Raw genomic sequence first — 20,325 nt, 5'->3', positions numbered from 1 at the left:
AAACTTTTGGGACTACATCAAACTAAAAAACTTTTGCACAGTGAAGGAAACCATCAATAAAACAAAAAGGTAACCTACTAAACAGAAGAAGATATTTGCAAATAATGTATCTGATGGGGTGGGGGAGCCTAGGTAGCTCAGTTGGTTAAGTGTGTGACTTTAGCTCAGGTCATAATCCCAGGGTTCTGGGATGGAGCCTGGCATGAGGCTCCCTGCTCAGTGGGAGTCTGCTTCTCCTTCTCCCCCTGCCCCTCCCTCTGTTCATTCCCTCTCTTAAGTAAATAAATAAATAAAATCTTTTAAAAAAAGAAGAAAATATTTGAAAATAATATATCTGATAAGTCTAGTTTCCAGAATATATAAAGAACTCCTGCAACCAAATAACAAAAAGACAAGCAGTTAAAAAATGGGCAAAGGAGTTTGAATACACACTTCTTTGAATACACATTTCTAAAAGAAGTTTACAAATGGCCAACAAGCACACAAAAAGATGCTCAACATCGTTAGTCATTAGTGAAATGCTAGTCAAAACCACAACTAAATACCACTTTGCAACCCAGTAGGTTGGCCGTAATAAAAATAACAAAATAATAGAAAGTAAATATTTGTGAGGATGTGAAGAAACTGGAACCACTGAACACTCCCAGTAGGAATGTAAAATGGTGTAGGTGCTATGGAAATCAGTCTGGAGGCTCCTTGAAAAGTTAAACATAGAATTACCATACAACTCAGAAATTCTACTCTTAGGTATGTACCCAAAGAAATGAAAACAAGAATTCAAACAAGTACTTATATAGTAATGTTCACAGAAGCACTCATCACAATAGTCAATTTAGGTTGGCATTCAGCTCTAAAAAGGAATGAAAGACTGATACATGCTACATCATGGATGAATGATGTGAAAGAAACCAAATACAAAAATTCATGTATTGTATGATTACCTTTATATGAAACATCCAGATTGGGTAAATCAGACTAGTGTTTGCTAGGGAACAGGTGGTGGAAGGGGAGGAAATGAGGAGTGACTGTTCAATGGGTGTGGGGTTTCCTTTTGGGGCGATAAAACTGGCCTGGAACTAGGCAGAGGTGGTGGCTGTACAACACTGTGAATGTACTAAATTGTACACGTGAAATGGTTAATTCATGTTATGTAAATTTTATGTAAAAAAAAAATAAAAATAAAAAACTAGGGGTCGCCTGAGTGGCTCAGTCAGTTAAGTGTCCAGACTCCTGATTTCAGCTCAGGTCATAATCTTGGGGTCATGGGATCAGATCAAGCACTGTGTCGAGCTCTGTGCTGGGTGTAGTGCCTACTTGGAATCCTCTTGCTCCCTCTCTCTCTCTGCCCCTCCCCGATTTGCTCTCTAAATTAAAAAAATAATAATAATTAGAGGACTGTACAGAGATCAATGAAAAAGTAAGATTTCTCTAACTATATAGTTTGAAATATTATTTTATGAAGCCTTATAAAGTAAAACATTTTCATTTTACAGTCCAAGGAAAGGTTCATTAAATGGAAGAGTTTAAATGAGCAGTACCATAGAATATTAAGGAATCAAACAGCAAAAACACCACATCAACTTGGATTTCTTTGCTTTAGATTAGGACTACAGGTATTAGTACATAGTGAGTAAAGCCATATGTTTACATGTTCTTTTTCTCACAAGATTACTAAGCTTCCTAAGCTTAACTACAAAATTAGTTTTCTCCTTAACCAAGGACTTCCATTCCATTTTCTGTACCTCCATAAGACATATTTCATTCATCCAAAAATATATAAAACAAGCGTAAATCCTTCTTTGATGCTTTAGTATACTATTTGATAGGGTTGCATGAGACATAATCACACTGAAAAATTATTCGCTGCATACCTAACATTCAGATTTAACTAGGCACCCTTTATTTTTCTTTGTTGTATCTGGCAATTCTACCCCAGAGGACACTGAAATACAAATAATTTTTTTAGTATAAGTATTTCCCAAACACTGCATAGGATATATTTATACTGAAAATTATTTGTTTACCTATATTAAAATTTAATCAGGTACTCTGTATTTTATCTGGCAACCCAAGGTAGTTGGCAAGACAGAACTAAGTATTTATTCAAGCTGTCCCTGAAAGAATGCCTGCTATTTTGTCCTATTCCATCAGCCCTAACAAGACTTGTTCAGGGCAGAATACAAGTCTGTGATGCTAAGACAAAGCACAAAGCACAAAACCTGTGTCTCCAAGTCTGTAAAGGGCATATGTTCATCCTAACATTGGACTTATAATTCTAGGCACAAGCTACCATACATTAAATATGGCATCTCTGCTGGTACACTGGGAAGCACTGTAACAGAAGAGGCATTTTTGAAAAGTACTAAAAGAAAGATCAGTAAAATTGTTGAGGACAGTGAAAATGAGTTCTCCGTAAGACACTGGTGAAAGACAATTCTTCAAGGTCTCTTACATTTTTGCAAGTCCTGTAAGCAGAATCAATGACTGTCCTCATTCTTTTCAAGGATATCTGTATTGAGAACAGCCTGGGAAGGTAGAGACACCTCTTCCTTAGGAGCAAGGGGTAGGTTTGCTTACAGCCTTGGTAGATGAAGACTCGCGTTGGAACAAACAGTAGGCATGCCCACGTCCATTACAAAATATCTGGGACCCTTAATCACAAAGTTTTTTCTCCTGCAATGCAATACACTAGCGTGAACCTGGCTTTCTTTATGTTGGGCTGTGGAAACAGGGGCTTAAGAAAGGAGTGCAAATGATAACACTAAGGTTACTGGAGTTGCTGCAACAAAGTCCTTTGTCTCTGATCTCATATCTTCTGCCAGCATTAATCATTCTATGGAGGTTATCTTATTTGCTTGTAAGTTCTTCACAGATCTCAGGTCCTTTATAGTTCTTGACACATAAAAACTTCATTTTAATTTCAATTTATTTTTGCTTTTTATAAGTTATCTCACTTGATAATCCATATTTCAGTTTGAAGTGACAAAGATATCTTTCACTTATAATAAATATTTTAATCTTTTTTTTTCCAGCTATATCAAGAGATAACTGACAGAAAACATTGTGTAAGTTTGAGGTCTATAATGTGTTGATTTGATAGACTTACATTTTGCAAGATGATTACCACCTCAGCATTAGCTAATACCTCCATCATGTCACATAATTACCATTTCTTTCTTGTGGTGATAACAACTAAGATTTACTCTCTTAGTAACTTTCAAGTACAGAGTACAGTACTGTACTAAAATACCACGCTATACATTAGATTACCAGAAATTATTTATCTTATAACTGAAAGTGTGTACCCTTTGAACTATAGCTCCCAATTTCACACCACCCTTCCTTCCATCTCTGGTAAGAACCATTCTAATCACTGTTTCCATAAATTCAGTTTTTTAAGAATCTATATATGTGATATCATACAGTATTTGTTTCTGTCTGTCTGATTTGTTTCCCTTAGCATAATGCCCTCAAGGTCCATCTGTGTTGTTGCAAATGGCAGGATGACCTTTCTAATAGCTGAATAATATTCCATTGTATATACAGGTTTCCCTCACTATCCAAAAACAAAGAATTCCTAATGAAACCTTTCTTAAGCTGAAATGGCATAAAGTGAAACAGCAATGATCATTTTATAAAACCAAAACTTTTTGTTATTTCTTTTGGTCAGTGAAAGCAGGTAACAAATGTAGGTCTTTCATAAAAGCATAGTGGCATTAAAGCAAACTTTCAGATACCAGGGGAAATCTGTATATACCATATCTTCTTTATCCAGTCATTCATTGATGGACACTTAGGTTATTTCCATGTCTTGGGCTATTGGGAATAATGCTGCAATAAACATGGGAGCACAGATATCTCTTTGAGATCCTGTTTTCTTTTCCTGGAAGTGATACTGCTAGATCAAAGGGTAGTCCTATTTTAAGAAACTTCCATACTGTTTGCCATACTGGCTGTACCAATTTACATGCATACCAAGAGTGCACAGGGATTCTGTTTTTTTCCACATCCTTGCCTACGCTTGTTATCTCTTGACTTTTTAATAACACTCATTCTAACAAGTATGAGGTGATAACTCATTGTGATTTTGATTTGCACTTTCCAGATGATTACTGACATTGAGCATCTTTTCATATACCTACTGGTTATTTGTGTGTCTCTGCATAAATAGATATTTAGTTCCTCTATACATTTTTAATCAGATTTTTTCCTACTGAGTTGCATGAATTCTTTATATATTTTAAATATTAACCCTTTATCAGATATATGACTTGTCAATATTTTCTCCCATCCATTAGGTTGCCGTTTCATATTGTTGATGGTCTCCTTTGCTTTGCAGAAGCTTTTTAATTTGATATAGTCCCACTTGTTTATGTTTGCCTTTGCTTTTGGTGTCAAATCCAAAATAACATTACCAAAACTAATGTCACTAGGGAGCTTTTCCCCTATGTTTTCCTCTAGGGGTTTTATGGTTTCAGGTCTTATGTTTTTAAGTTGTTAATTCATCTTGAGCTAATTTTTGTGAGCAGTTTAAGATAGGGGTCCAATTAAATTCTTTTGCATGTAGTTATCTAGTTTTCCCAATACCACTTATTGAAGAGACCACCCTTTCTCCATTGAGTATTCTTTGCTCTCTTGTCAAATGTTAGTCGGCCATATATGCAAGGGATTTTATTTCTGGACTCTTGTTTCCACTGTCTATTTTTATGCCAGTACCATACAGTTTTCATTACTACGGCTTTGTTGTATAGTTTGAAAACAGGAAATGCGATGCCTTCAGCTTTGCTCTTCTTTCACAGTATTGCTTTGGTTATTTAGGGTCCTTTGTGGTTCCATATAAATTTGAGAATTGTGTTTCTTGTATTTCTGTGAAAAATACTACTGGAATTTCAACAGGGATTGAACTGAAACTATAGATGGCTTTAGATAGTATGGATATTTAACAATATTAATTCTTCTGATCAATGAACATGGGATATCTTTCAATGTGTTTGTGTCTTCAGTTTCTTTCATCAAAGTCTTGTCATTTTCAGTAATAGCTCTTATAGCTCCTTGGTTAAATTTAGTCCTAAGTAGTTTCCTATATTTGATGCTATTATGAATGGGACTGTTCTCTTTATTTCTTTTTTCAGGTATTTCATTGTTAGTGTACAGAATCCCAACTACGTTTTGTATGTTGATTTTGTATCCCACAACTTCACTGAAACTGATTAATTCCAACAGTTTTTTGATGGAGGGGTAAGCATTTTCTTTTTAAATATGTAAGATCATATCACCCACAATCAGAGACATTTTACATCTTCCTTTCTGATTTGGATGCCTTTTATTGCTTTTTATTGTCTCATTGCTCTGGTTAGGACTTCTAGTACTTTGTTGAATACAAATGATAAGAATGGGAACCCTTGTCCTGTTTGTGATAGTAAAGCAAAACCTTTCAACTTTTCACCATTCAGTATGATGTTAGCTGTGGGTTGTCATATTATTATTATATTGGGGTATATTCCTTCTATACCCAATTTGTTGAGAGTTTTTATCATGAAAGGATATTGTATTTTGTCAAATGCTTTTTCTGCATTAATGTGATGATATGATTTTAGCCTTTCATTCTATTAATGTGGTATATCACTTTTATTGATTTGAGTATATTGAGCCATCTTGATCCCAGGGATAAGTCCCATGTGATCACGGTGTATGATCCTTTTAATCCACTACTAAATTTAGTTTGCTAATATTTTGTTTAGAATTTTTGCATGCTGGGGCACCTGGGTGGCTCAGATGGTTAAGCATCTGCCTTTGGCTCAGGTCTTGATCTCCAGGTCCTAGGATCAAGACCCACATTGAGCTCCCAGCTCAGTGGGGAGTCTGCTTCTCCCTCTGCCTTTCCCCCTGCTTGTGCTCTGTTTTTCTTTCTCTCTCTATAATGAATAAGATCTTATTAAAAAAAAGAATTTTTGCATGTTCAATTTTCTATATTCATCAGGGATATTGGACTGTAGTTTATTTCTCTTGTATTCTTTATCTGGCTTTGGTATCAGGATAATGCTGGCATTGCAAAATGAGCTTGGAAGTGTTCCTTTTCGATTTTTTGGTGAGAAAGATTAGCTTTAATTCTTTACATATTTGGTGGAATTCACCAGTAAAGCCACCTTTTCCTAGACTTCTCTTTGCTGATTAATTGTTGGTTATAGATTCAATCTCTTTACTCATTATTTGTTCAGATATTTCTATTTCTTCATGATTTAGTTTTGGTAGGTTTATGTTTCTAGGAATTTATCCATTTCTTCTAGGTTATCCAATTTATTGATTTATAATTTTTCATGTTAGTCTCTCATGATCCTTTGTATTTCTGTGGTTTTAAGTTATTCTGTCTCCTCTTTCATTTCGTATTTTAATTATTTGCATCATCTTTTTTCTCAGTCTAGATAAAGGTGTTGATTTTATTCTGTCAATAAAACCAGTTCTTCGTTTTGTTGATTTTTCCTATTATTTTTCTCATCTTAATACTTATTCATCTAATATTTGTTATTTTCTTCTTTCTGCTAACTTTGGGTTTAGTTTGTTTCTTTTCTAGTTCCTTGATGTGGAAAGTTAAGTTAGTTATTTGAGATTTTTTACCCACTGGTTATTCAGGAGTGTTGTTTAACTTCCACATATTTGTGATTTTCTCAGATTTCCTTCTGTAATTGATGTCTAGTTTTATACTATTGTGGTTGAAAAAGATAACTTGGTATGATTTCAATCTTTTTAAATTTGCTAAGACTTACTTTTTTGACCTATCATATGATCTATCCTGAAGAATGTTCTGTGTACACCTGAGAAAAAAGTGTATTCTGTTGTTGTTGAAGTATCTTACATATGTTTGTTAGATCCATTTGGTCTGATTATGGTTCAAGTCCAATGTTTCCTCATTGATTTTTTCTTTTCTTTTTTTTTTTTTAAAGATTTTATTTATTTATTCGACAGAGACAGAGATCACAAGTAGGCAGAGAGGCAGACAGAGAGAGAGGAGGAAGCAGGCTCCCCGCCGAGCAGAGAGCCGGATGCGGGGCTGGATCCCAGGACCCTGGGATCATGACCTGAGCCGAAGGCAGAGGCTTTAACCACTGAGCCACCCAGGCGCGCCTCCTCATTGATTTTCTACCTGGATGATCTATCCATTATTGAAAGTGAGGTACTGAAGTCTCCTACTATTGCTGTATTGCTTTCTTTTTCTCCCTTCAGATCTGTTGGTATTTACTTAGTATATTTAGGTGTTCCAAAGCTGGGTCCATACATACTTTAAATGGTTAGATCTTCTTCATGAACTCACCCCTTTGTCATTATATAATGGCCTTCTTTGTCTCCTGTTACCCTTTTGGCTTAAAGTCTATTTTGTGTGATTTAAGTATAGCTTTCCTTAACAAAAAACAAAAAAAACAAAAACCAGCAACAACAAAAAAGTGTAGCTATCCTTACTCTTCTGAGGTTTCTGCTTACATTGAATCTTTTCCCATCACTTCACTTTGTTCCCATGTAAGTCCTCAAAGCTGAAGTGAGTCTCTTGTAGGCAGCATATAGTTGGTTCTTTTTTTTTTTTTTTTAATCCACTCAGACACTCTCTGACTTCCAGAGAATTCAATCCATTTACATTTACAGTGAATACTGACATGTAAGGATTTACTAAAGCCACCTTATTAGTTACTTTCTGGCTGTTTTATAGTTCTCTTCTTCCTCTCTTGCTATCTTCCTTTGTGAACTGATGATTTTCAATAGTGCTATGCTTTGCGTCTCTTCTCTATCTTTTGTGATCTACTGTAGTTTTCTGCTTTGTGGTTATCATAAGGCTTACATAAAACATCTTGTAGATTAACATAGATGTAATAGTATATTTTACACTGAAAACAATTTAATTTCAATCTCATTAAAAAACTCTATCCTTTTATTGTCTTCCTTTTGTTTCTGATGTCATAATGTACCACTTTTATTTTTTTTTAAAGACTTTATTTATCTATTAGACAGACAGAGATCACAAGTAGGCAGAGAGGCAGGCAGAGAGAGAGGAGGAAGCAGGCTCCCTGCTGAGCAGAGAGCCCGATGCGGGGCTTGAACCCAGGACCCCGGGATCATGACCTGAGCCAAAGGAAGAGGCCTAACCCACTGAGCCACCCAGGCGCCCCAGTGTACCACTTTTAATAATGTGTATTCATTAGCAAATTATTGTATCTGTAGTTATTTTTAATATGTTTGTCTTTTAACTTTTACATTAGGATTAAGTGATTAACATACCACATTACCATACTAGAGTACTGTGAATTTGACTACACTTACTTTACTGGCATGCTATATATTTTCATGTTTTTTATGTTGTAAGTAGTACCCTATCATTTAACTTTGCAAAATTTTTTTTTTTTTTAGTATTTTATTTATTTGACAGAGAGAGCAAAAGTAGGCAGAGTGGCAGGCAGAGGGAGAGGTGAGGGAAAAAAAGGCTTTCCGCTGAGCAGGGAACCCGATGCAGGACTCGATTCCAAGACCCTGGGATTTTGACCTGAGCCAAAGGCAGACACTAAACTGACTGAGCAACCCAGGTGCCCCAAGTTTGCAAATTCTTTTCTGAATTCTTGTAAGGCAGGTCTAACGGTGATGAATTACTTCAGCTTTTGTCTAGGATTATCCTTATTACTACTTATTTGTGAGAGATAACTTTGCCAGAAAGAGTATTTTGATTGGCAGGTATTTTTTAAGCATTCTGAATATATCATTTCACTCTCTTGTGCTCTATAAGGTTTTTGCTAACAACCCCACTGATTGTAGGTTACAACCTTCTTTTTCTTGCAACTTTCAAGATTATCTTTTTGTCTTTGATTTTTGACAGTTTTATTATACTATATTTTGGAGATCTCTTTAGGTGGTTTGGTGACCTGCGAACTTTATGTACTTTGGTATCCAAATGTCTTCCCATGTTTGGGAAACTCTCAGTAATTATTTCTTTAAATAGGCTTTCTGCCCCCTTCTCCCTCTCTTTTGCTTCTGGAACTCCAATTATTAAAAATTATTTCTTTTGATGGTATCTCATAGATCAGGCAAGCTTTCCTCATGCTTTTTCATTCTTTTTTTCTTCGCTCTCCTCTGATTGGAATTTCATGTTCCTATCTTTCATCATAGATTCTTTTTTTCTGTTTGGTCCATTCTGCTGTGACTGTGCTATCTGTTGCATTTGTCATTTTATAAACTGAATTCTTCAGCTCCAGAATTTGTTTTTGGTTCTTTATGATTTCTCTTTGTTAATCTTCTCATTTTGTGTATTGCTTTCTTGATTTCATTGAATTGCCTTTCTTTGTTTTCTTGTAGGTCACTGAGTTTCCTTAAAATAGCTATGTTGAATTCTTTTTTAGGTAAATCACAGATTTCCATGTTTTGGGGTTTAGTTACTGGAGGATTGCGATCCTTTGGTGATGTCAGTGTTTCATGCCCTTTGGAGTTGGGTTTTTTTTTTGGGAGGGGTGGGCAGAGGAAGAGAAAGAATCTTAAGCAGTCTCCATGCCCACTGTGGAGTCTGATGTGCTCAGTGTCACAACACACAGCTGAAATCAAGAATTAGATGTTAACCGACTGAGGGACCTAGGCGCCCCTTGTGTTCTTTGCAGTTTTGCATTGCCATCTGAACATCTGAAGTAGCAGTCACCTCCTTCCAGTATTTACTGTCTTCAGGGCAGAAATACCTCTCTTCAGTCCAGCCAGAATTTCTGAGGCTTTCTCAGACCTTCTATGGACACATCTGCTTCATATTTCTTGCTCCCTCTTGTGGCAGACCTTAATATTATATTCCTTCTCCCCTTCCTGCCACACACCTGGCTGAGTGCTGACCCCCTACCATTGTTTCCCAAATGTGGTGCTACCGCTCCTTTGTGGTCTTCCTGGCCTGCAGCTACAGATCTGCTAAAGCTTGTTCTCACTACTGTCTTCAGCAGTGCACACAGGGAACCATCTGCAGAGTAGAAGGGAGAGTGTGGATGAGGGCATGTGGGATGGTGGAGGTTCCCATGGCCAGTTGGAGGGATCCACAGGTGAAATTCATAGGCAGACTTTTAATGGAGTCTCTGATGTGGTGAGTATGATGAGTCCCTTTAATGCCTTCTGAGAGTCCCATGTGCCACCTTCCTGTCTCTTTCCACCCCATTCCCCGGCCATGGAGCTCCTGATTTAGTGATCTAGATGGGGTGAGAAAGAGATGAATCTCTTTGGTAATATCCTACACAGTTAGACAAGCTGGGTACTCACTCATCTGTTCTCCCTTTTCCCTGCAGGAAAAATCATAGGCCAGGAAGGGTTCTTGCAGATCAAAGCTGTGCTATCTTGGGTGAGAAGTGATGTATGTAAAGACAAGCTATTCCTCTTGCTAGAACTTGAATGCAAACAAACTTGTACTTTTTTTTGCTTCAGTGGAATGATGGAACTTCTCTGGAAATCTGAACTTGCACAAAGGCTTTCTCACAACCCTGGGTAATTGTCTAAGTCAGTGCTCCCCAGAGGGTCCCAGACTGTAGCCAAGAGGAGCAAGAGCTGGTAAACATGCTACTACATGGTCCACTCAAGACCGAAATCTGTCTGCTTATTATCCAGTCCACAGGTGAGTGCGAGGCCTTGGTATATGGTATTGGATCCCACAGCTCTCACAGTCACTTTTGTTCATGGATAGATGCTAAATTTTTTGTCGTTGTGGGTGAGATAAAAACAAGGGACATTTTATAGTGCCATCACTGCCTTTTATCTTTTTATGTAATATGGAGCACTGAGAACCATTCATTTATTAATAGTCTCTATGTTTTAATGTGAACGTATATGCCACATAACTACAGAATTCTGTAAGTCTGGATGACTTAATTCTCTAAGAATCAGAAAATCTTCACTTTCTGAATCTTGATATCAAATAACATGGTAGAGCAAACATTAAAATAATTAATTACATTGTTCTTTATAAGTAGAGACTTACATTTCCTCTTTTTAGTCCAACTCTTTGTCTATTTGCTTTCAACGCAGTAAGAGATTCCATATCATATGTTCACTTCTGAGAGTTAAATTGTGCTGCTTCTGAATACATTAGACAGCCTCTAGACTTTATTATAGGCAACTCTGTCTCTATACAAATAATGAATGACCTTTGGACTATTTTGGTTAATATAGGCATAAGCGATGTATTCTCAGAATACCGATACACTTTACGAACAAAGTTCCTGTTAAGTGCATAAATGGGAAATAAAGGACATAATATACCACCATTTCCACAGTTTTTGTGATATATGGCAGGTCAGGGCATGATAGGGCAAGGTATTATTCTTGGTTAAGTAACAACAGGGCACTTTCTTGCTGTGTCTTAATTGCCCTTCCTTATTTCTTTTAGGAGTTAAGTAGGCCCTATTTTGTTTTCTAGGATGGGGCAAAAAAGGGAAGCTTTTTGTTGGAAAAATTTCAATTTATCTTTGGCATCTGAATTTCCCATAAACCCAATTTTTGTCTTGGCCTTCCTTCTTTGCCCCCTTTTTTCAACATTGTATTTATCAGCTTCTCTCTACTGAGGTTTACCTTCTGATTCTTATTCTACCTCAGACAACCCCATAAAACATTATGCTACAAAGTTGGTTCTGATCTTTGCTATCATTCTCTTCTCTGTTTTGACAGGCAGCAAATCAAGTGGTAAAGAATGCAGACTATGGAGCCATAGTGCTTGGGTTTGAATCCCATCTCTGTCACTTACTACCTGGTAACAACAAATAAGAACAAACTTACAGCCAAAATGGGAGATTTTACCACACTTTTCTCCATAGTTGATAGCACTAGCAGCCGCAAATTCATTAAAAATATGAAAAGTTTGAACAGAATGATTTATCAACTTAACCTAGGAGACATATTTGGAACACTTAACCCAGCAACCTCAAGAATATATATTCCTAATACAGGTAAAGCAAGTCAAAGAATATTAAAGTACTGAAATCATAGACTGTTTCCTAACCACAATGAAGATAAACCAGAAATCAACCACAAAAAGACAACTAGAAAATTAATATATTTGGAAACAAAGAAACACACCCCTGGAAATAAAGGGCTCTTTAGTTATTAGCAAGAGACAAAGATATAGTCAGATTACCTCAGTATGTGTGAGATTTTTATAAGGATATAAAGTAAGGACACCTAGGGAACTGACTCTGTAGACAAATAGCCAGTTCTTGTGAAACTGGGATGCTGTTCATTGCCATTTAGTAAATAATAACTACACTAATATCCTAATATCACTCTAGTAACTGTTGTTTCAGAAGCAAGCATTTGTTGTTCCCTTTTCCTCTATTCTCATGTTTTCTCTATCTCTTGACACTCTCTCTGCTTTGCTTTTAACCCTTTTTACTTTCATCACTGCCTTATAGTAGTTGGCTTATTCATGGTTTCTACTGTCTCATGGCTTTTGCCTATGACCTTCTTTCTCTTTTGGTTTCTGCCATTGTTTAGTAACTGAGTCTCTTTCTTTTGTGTTCCATGCTTAAATATCCAAAAAAATAATGCGAATACTTTAGCTAACCATTCTTCTAATAGAAACCACCCTAAATCAGCTGATTATGCAGCAGCTCCTTTGAAAAATTACTAGTCCTCCTCAAGTCCATGCTGTAGATGACTACCTCTGGGCTAAATGTCAACCTCTAATTCAGGGTTGCAGAGTTACTTGATATAACACGTGATAACTTTTAGACAAGAACTATCTCTGGTCCTTTATTTCAGAAGAAGACTGACTATGGGAAGGCACTCTAATTTCTTGGATTTCTAAGAAATTTCTAAAAACTGCTAATATAGGAAAACGTATCTAGTGTATACTTCATAATAGTTTTATTTACCTTTATTGCTTTAAATCAAAGATTTCCCAAATTATTATTGGTATGTTGTGAGATTTCCCATTTGGGGCTAGTGTATATAAAGTAATTCCTATGGAGTCCTGTCATTGACTAACATATTGTTTCTGTTTATATCCAGAAAATGAAGGAGGAGATGGATCTATTATTTAATAAGCCATTTTATATATTAATGAAAAAAAAACAACTAAATAACCCTAAATCAAAGAATAAATCACTCACAAAAATTAGAAAATATTGAGAATCAAACGATAAAAAGAACAACATATCAAAACTTGTGGAATGTAGCTAAAGCAGTACTTAGGGGGAAGCCTATACGCATAAATGTGTATAATAGAAAAGAGGAAATGCTACAGTTAATAAGCTAACCATCTACTTATAGAAGTTTTAAAAAGAGAGTAAAATAAACCTTTAGAAAGTGAGACGAAATACTAAAGTCAAAAGCAAACCTAATAAAACAAAACCCACAAGAGAGAATTAACATCAGGTTAGTTCTTTGAAAAATCTAATAAAATGACAAACTTCTGGTGGGACCAATCAGGAAAAAAAGAATGAAGACACAAATAATTTATATCAGGAACAAAACAGGAAAATGCTACAGATACTGCATATGTTAAAAATGTAATTGAAGGGGGCGCCTGGGTGGCTCAGTGGGTTAGGCCGCTGCCTTCGGCTCGGGTCATGATCTCAGGGTCCTGGGATCAAGCCCCGCATCAGGCTCTCTGCTCAGCGGGGAGCCTGCTCCCCACCCCCCCGCCTGCCTCTCTGCCTGCTTGTGATCTCTGTCTCTCTCTCTGTCAAATAAACAATTAAAATAAAAATCTTTAAAAAAAAAAAGTAATTGAAGGATATTATGAATTATTTGGTGCCAATAAATTAATTTAGAACTCCTTCAAAAACGTAATTTATCAAAACTGATTGAAAAAGAAATAAAATATAGTATTTCCACTAATATTGTTCACCTGAATTGAACCACAAGGAACATAATACACATAACAGAAATCCAAACTGAACAATGGTCCTCAAAACTACTGGTCAATACTCTTCAAGAAAGACAAAGAAAGATAAAGAAAATAGAAAATAGAACTATTCCAGACTGAATGAGTCTGAAGAATTTAAAGGGTTATGACAACTGAATGCAATGTGTGATCCTGAATTTGATCCTGGAAAAGGGCAAAAGTCACAAAGGACATTATTAAGAAAAATGATAAAATTTAAAATGAGTTTTACATTAGGTATCAGTATTGTAACAATATTAACTTTCATAAAGTTGACCGCTTTAGTATAGTTAAATAAGAAAAGTACCTTCGTTCTTAGTCAATATACCCTTAAGTATTTATGGATAAAAGAACATGATGCTGGGGCGCCTTGGTAGTTCAGTCGGTTAAGCACCTGCCTTCAGCTCAGGTCATGATCTCAAGATCCTGGGATCAAGCCCTGCATCAGGCTCTGCTCAAAAGAAAGTCTGCTTTTCCCTTTCCCTCTGTTCTCTCTCTCTCCCTCAAATAAAATCTTAAAACAAAACAAAACATGATGCCTCCAACTAACAAATGATTCAGGGAAAAAAAAATCCATGTACATATATATGTGCATATGTATGTACCTATTTGTAAAAAGAAGGAATGATAAAGAAAATATGCCAAAATGGTAATTTGTGATTCTGATGAAGAGTACATAGGAGTATTCTGTACTACTTCAATAATTCCTCTGTAACTTCTCTATTATATTTTATAAGATTTATGATTTTGTCTTTCATATTTGTTTTCAAGCTACCTGGAATTGAATTTTATATAGTATTTTCCCACATGAATATCTAATTGTCCCAACATCATTTATTTAAAATCTGAACTTTTCCTTGCTGATCTGCATTTATTATGTCCAAGTATGGATAAGTCTATGTTTGTCCTCTTCTCTGCTCTTCTACCTACACTAACACTAAAATTAAGATCTCTGGTTTATCAAAAGACAGCACAAAGACAGTGAAAAAAACCAAACTGTGACACAAGAGATTTATTTAAAAAAATATAACAAAGACCAGTATTTAGAATACATAGAAAAGTATTCCAAATCTAGAAGAAAAACAAAGGTAATCCTATAGACAAATGGTCAATTTGAACAGGCACTTCACAAATAAGAAATCTACACAGCCAATAGTCACAAAAAATAGTGCTCAACTGTACAGGTTATCAGAGAGATGCAAATTAAAACCACAATGGTACCAGACCAGCCAAATTTTAAAAATTTGCCAAAATCAAGAGTTTGGGAGTATGTGGAATGACAAGAGCTCTCATCCAGTGTTGGTGGGAGTGAAAATTGGCACCACTTTGGAAAAGAGTAGGGCATCGGCTGGTAAATAACTGATGTTATGCATATCCTATGACACAGCAATTTCCCCTACAAGTAAGTCAGTCAGAGAAATGGACATGCCAGGAAATATGCACAGGAATGTTTGTAGTAGTTTGGTTTGTAGTAGCTAAAAGTTAGAAGCAATCCAAATGTCCATCAACAATAGAGTGGATACACTAATTGTGGGTATATGCAAATGAAATATTCCACACCAACAAAAATGAACAGTCTATAGCTACTGACAAAAACACAAATCTCGGGGCGCCTGGGTGGCTCAGTGGGTTAAGGCCGCTGCCTTCGGCTCAGGTCATGATCCCAGCGTCCGGGGATCGAGCCCCGCATCGGGCTCTCTGCTCAGCGGGGAGCCTGCTTCCTCCCTTCTCTCTCTGCCTGCCTCTCTGCCTACTTGTGATCTGTCTGTCAAATAAATAAATAAAATCTTTAAAAAAAAAAAAACTTCTTAAAAAAAAAACACAAATCTCACAAACACAATCTTGAATGAAAGCAGCAAGATAAAAATAATATAGACTGCATGATCTCATTTATATAGAATTCAGTAACATAGGCGGAATAACATAATAGACTAAAACAACTTGTATTATTTAGTATGCATAAATGGATGGTAAAACTAAAAGAGAAGTGATGAACTCATCACAAAAGACAGAATGGTGATTATTTCTCAATGTTGGGGTGGGAACAGAAATTGGAAAACACACAGAGGACTTTTGTGCTGTTGACAATTTTCTATTTCCTGATCTGGGTGAGAGTTAAAAGGATATGTGCTTTTAATTAATTGTTAAAATGTGTATGTTTTATTTATTTATTTATTAAAAGATTTTGTTTATTTACTTGACAGACACAGATCACAAGTAGGCAGAGAGGCTGGCAGAGAGAGAAGGAAGCAGGCTCCCTGCGGAGCAGAGAGGCTGATGCGGGGCTCGGTCCCAGGACCCTGGGATCATGAACTGAGCTGAAGGCAGAGGCTTTAACCCACTGAGCCACTCAGGCGCCCCAAAATGTGTATGTTTTATGCACTTTTCTGATTTTCATGTTTTATAATTAAGAAAAGAAAAATGAAAAACAAAACAAAACAAAACAAAAAACTAGTGTTTTTGAGGACCTGCTAGTAGGTCAGGAAAATTAGTGTGTGTACAGAACATTTAAGGAGATAACTGGAAAAGTAGTCAGACGTTTAATATAATCAAAGCCTCTTGATAAGCTATACAATAAAATTGTACAGAAATGTCTGCACAAGGTCCATACTAAGTCTACAGTAAACATGTATGTCTAGATTATACTCCCCCTGACCTTCCGGGTTTGTAATACACATCCCTAAATGAGCAAAAGGAGGAAAAGTTGGAGAGAAAGATTCTAAATTAGTTTAAGATGGCTCTCTTGTTCCTGATTTCTATTCCTAACGACACCTGGCTATCTGGCTAAAATACCTGTTCTCGGGTTCCAGGGGCTAGCCTGTATCATATGTTCTTCTGTTTTGGTTACATTTGGATGATTTTTCTTACTGGCAGAGATTGTAACTGAGATAGAGCATGTGCTCAAACAACAGGGAACCTGGGTGGTTCAGTAGGTTAAGTGGCTGCCTTCAGCTCAGGCCATGATCCCAAGGTTCTGGGATATAGTTCTGCATCAGGCTTCCTGCTCAGCGGGGAATCTGCTTGTTCCTCTCCCTTTGCCTCTCATCCCTGCTTGTGCTTTCTCTCATTCTGCAGTCTCTCTCTCAAATAAATGAAATATTAAAAAAAAGAAATCAAACGTAACACAACAGTAAATGTCTCTTTTCTAATTTATCAACATATGGGTAAATATCAGTCTTTTTTATTCTAAGAAATTTCTACATCAAAATATTCTAACATTGCTTTTTAACTTACCCTCAAAGTATGGTGCTCTTGTGCTAATAAAAGTCTTAGTTCTTCATGTAGCGTTAAAACTTCCAGAAACTGTCCCCATAAAGCCATTAGAAGTGAACAAAGTTGTGCAAGATTCATATTTATAAGTTCTGCCAGTTCATCAGGATTTTCTATTTTCTGAAATGACAAGAAAAGAACTTCACTGCTTCCTGAGACTTACCATGTCTAAATATAATGTGTTATTGAGAACGTTAATACAAAAGTAAATTTTTAGTTTTAAAAAGAAATGTGTGTGTGTGTGTATGTGCATGTTCTTGTATGTGCAGAGATCAAGTGACCAATGGCTTTTTCTATGTGATAGCTACTGTAGCCATTTTCAACAACTTAATTGATATTTCAGTATCTGAGATATCTTGTTACTGAAATAATGTCAAATATAGTTTAAAATTACAAATCAGGATTCTACAGAGCATGATCAACTTCAAATACTATAATTCTGGGAATTTTGAATAATGTACAAATCATGATGAAAGTTATAAAATTTTTGGAAGATAATAAAATCTTAAAATAGGATTTTTTTTCTCCAATTTGCTAAGTAAAGTACTTAAAAGATCTATAACTCTTCTATAACTCTTCCTTCACTCTTATGTTCCTAGGTTCCATATAGCTTATGGTAATTCTCTTAGAGAGTCGTCAAACACTTCTTTCTCTTTTGTAACAATTCCATTTGCCCACTGTTTACTGAGCACATTTTAAATGCTAAGGCCCACATTCCAATATAACTCAAAGATTAATATGAGAAGCTCAGTTTAGTAAGGAAAGAAAAGTGGGTAAACAATTTTAATATACTGTTACGAGTGTTCTAATAGCGGTATTAAGTTACCCATTTATTTAAATATTCACCTAAACTGGTGACACAAGTTAAAATTAATGAATTATACAATGCAATGTAGACTCTTCTATAAGGCATTTGGATTTCTTGAATAGGTAAAATAAGGATTTTTGAACAAAGGATAATAAAAGACGATAAATCAGAATGATTCCTTCTCTTTTCGACAAGCATTTTTACTATGAGGACAAGCTTTTCGTTAATTCACTGAGGCAGCAGTATTCAGGCAGATAATATCTTGCTAGAAAAATTTGCCTTCAATTACTAGTAATACTAGGAAATCTACCGTAAGTATATAGATAGATACTGATTTCATTTCCCCATCCTAAAGAAGGCAGAAGTAGTCTATTCAGGTTAAGGTCGAAAGCCATACCATCTATATAGTAATGACTGCTAAATCTTTCTATCTGTATCACATCTCTCTGGGGCTCTAGACCCATCACCTACTAGATGACTATATTTGGATGTGAAAAGGAAGGTATTCAAGTTCAGTATATCCTAAAGAGTACTAATTGTATCTCAACCCTCTCTTTCTTAAAAAAAAAACTCAAAATGTTGTTATCACATATGATATATCCTTACTCAGTTTGTTTTTACTTCATTTTGAAGTCTGCAATTCAGCAGGCTTTTCTTCTTCCCCCTACAAACTGAGCTTCCATTTATCTATGCTAACTCAGAGAGGACATAAAACAAAAATTCAGCAAAATTAGTAAGAAGGGAAGGGATGATGTCTTATTCACTTTCGTGACTTTGGTTACCAGTACACAGTAGTCACTAAATATTTATTAAATGAATAAATGAATGGATGAATAAGGAATTACAGGCTTCAGATAAGGAAAAAGGCCCCCAAATTTATGGACAAACTCAGAAAATGTTGAAAAATTCCAGAATTCTGGAATGGAAGCTAACAGACTCAACATGTAATAAATATTGATTCATCAATGTGTAATAAACCTATAGATGTATTTTGCCCCAGAAAATAGTTTATAAATGTATCAGGAATGAAGCTAACAAGTTTTTCACGTCTCTCTTAAGAACATACAGAAGATTAAAGTGTTCTCTTAAATAAATGGAAGCACGCAGGCTTGTTCCAAGAATAGTTTTAACGGAGTTTAGAAAAAGACTTGAATAAGCACTTGACAGTAACTAGACAGTGTTGCGTATGGCAAGCAGTGCTATTCTTAGTATAAATCTACACACAAGTAGAAATAATTCTCTTGGTTTACCATAGGTTGAATAATGTAAACAACTCTTTTTTTAATACCCTGAGAGCAAGGCTGTCTAGATACCTTGCAATTATTAATTTTACTTTTCAGAAATCATGGGACCAAGGCTCTGGGAGGACTTCAGTATTTTCATTATTAGGAAAGCATCCTTCCAAACATAAATAAATTACTCCTCTAGTTTACATAAATCTTTATGTCTCAAAATATAAATAATAATATTTTTATGTCAAAAGGAAATTAGGATTAAGTTTGACAAGCTGTTTTATATGTATAAAGGCAGGAATAATAAGATCTTACATTGGTATAGTATTTTCTCAAATAACATTCATTATCTTGTCTTACATGGACATGCACTTTTTCACAGCAGTCACTGATCCTGATTACAAAATATTGCTTACTTAAATAGACTTGGAAAATAGATAAAGAAAACTACGTTCATTTTAGTGTAGAGCCTTCCATTTCTTTCAGTTATAAACACAAACACTAGAATCATATAAACTATTATGCCATTTTCTTTGAGTAAGGATTTTCCTCTATCGTCAATCATTTACTGAAAGCACATTTTTAAGGTTATATAACTTTTTTAGATTGCAAGAATCTCAAAATTCATTTAACCATTCTTTTATCATTGGTATTTACTTAGGTTAATCTTCTTACATTATAAATTATAATGTATATGAGTCTGATTGTTCATTTGATACTGATTGAAAAGTAATATTCTGTCTTTGAATAAATACTGCCAAATTAATCTCTGAAAAAGATCTCCAAGGTGAGAGATCTATGAGAGAGATAAAAGAATCTGTATCTTACCATAGCTCAATAAGCATTACATTATCAGAAAATCACAGCTGATCTGACAGGTTAAAAAAGATATGAGAATATTTAAACTTTTGTTTGATAATTAGTGAAACTGAGTATGTTTCATTTATTAGCCTATTTTGTAAATGGGTATCCTATACAAACTTGAAGATGGAAAGTACCAGGTTTTCCTATTGATTTGTAAGAACTCTTCAAGTATTATATTTTTTACCTAGTCTATCTGCTGCCAAAATTTACCCTAAGTTGTTGATGTTAAACTATATGATGTCCATTTATATATTGAAATTTAATATGTGTACCTAAAA

General features: G+C 35.4%; 1 protein-coding gene across 1 annotated transcript in view; it reads right to left on the bottom strand.

The window, feature by feature from the left end:
• The window catches only part of FAM135A (family with sequence similarity 135 member A), a 120,195-nt gene that overhangs the window by 51,762 nt on the left and 48,108 nt on the right, over positions 1 to 20,325 (bottom strand). The window contains exon 11 of the mRNA XM_080805357.1: positions 17,108 to 17,263. Within this exon, the coding sequence (XP_080661483.1) occupies positions 17,108 to 17,263 (156 nt within the window). The remainder of the gene's footprint in view (positions 1 to 17,107; positions 17,264 to 20,325) is intronic.

The sequence above is a fragment of the Martes martes genome (assembly GCF_963455335.1).
Source record: "Martes martes genome assembly, chromosome: 6".
Taxonomy (NCBI): Eukaryota; Metazoa; Chordata; class Mammalia; order Carnivora; family Mustelidae; genus Martes; species Martes martes.
This window is presented reverse-complemented; position numbering and strand designations above follow the sequence as displayed.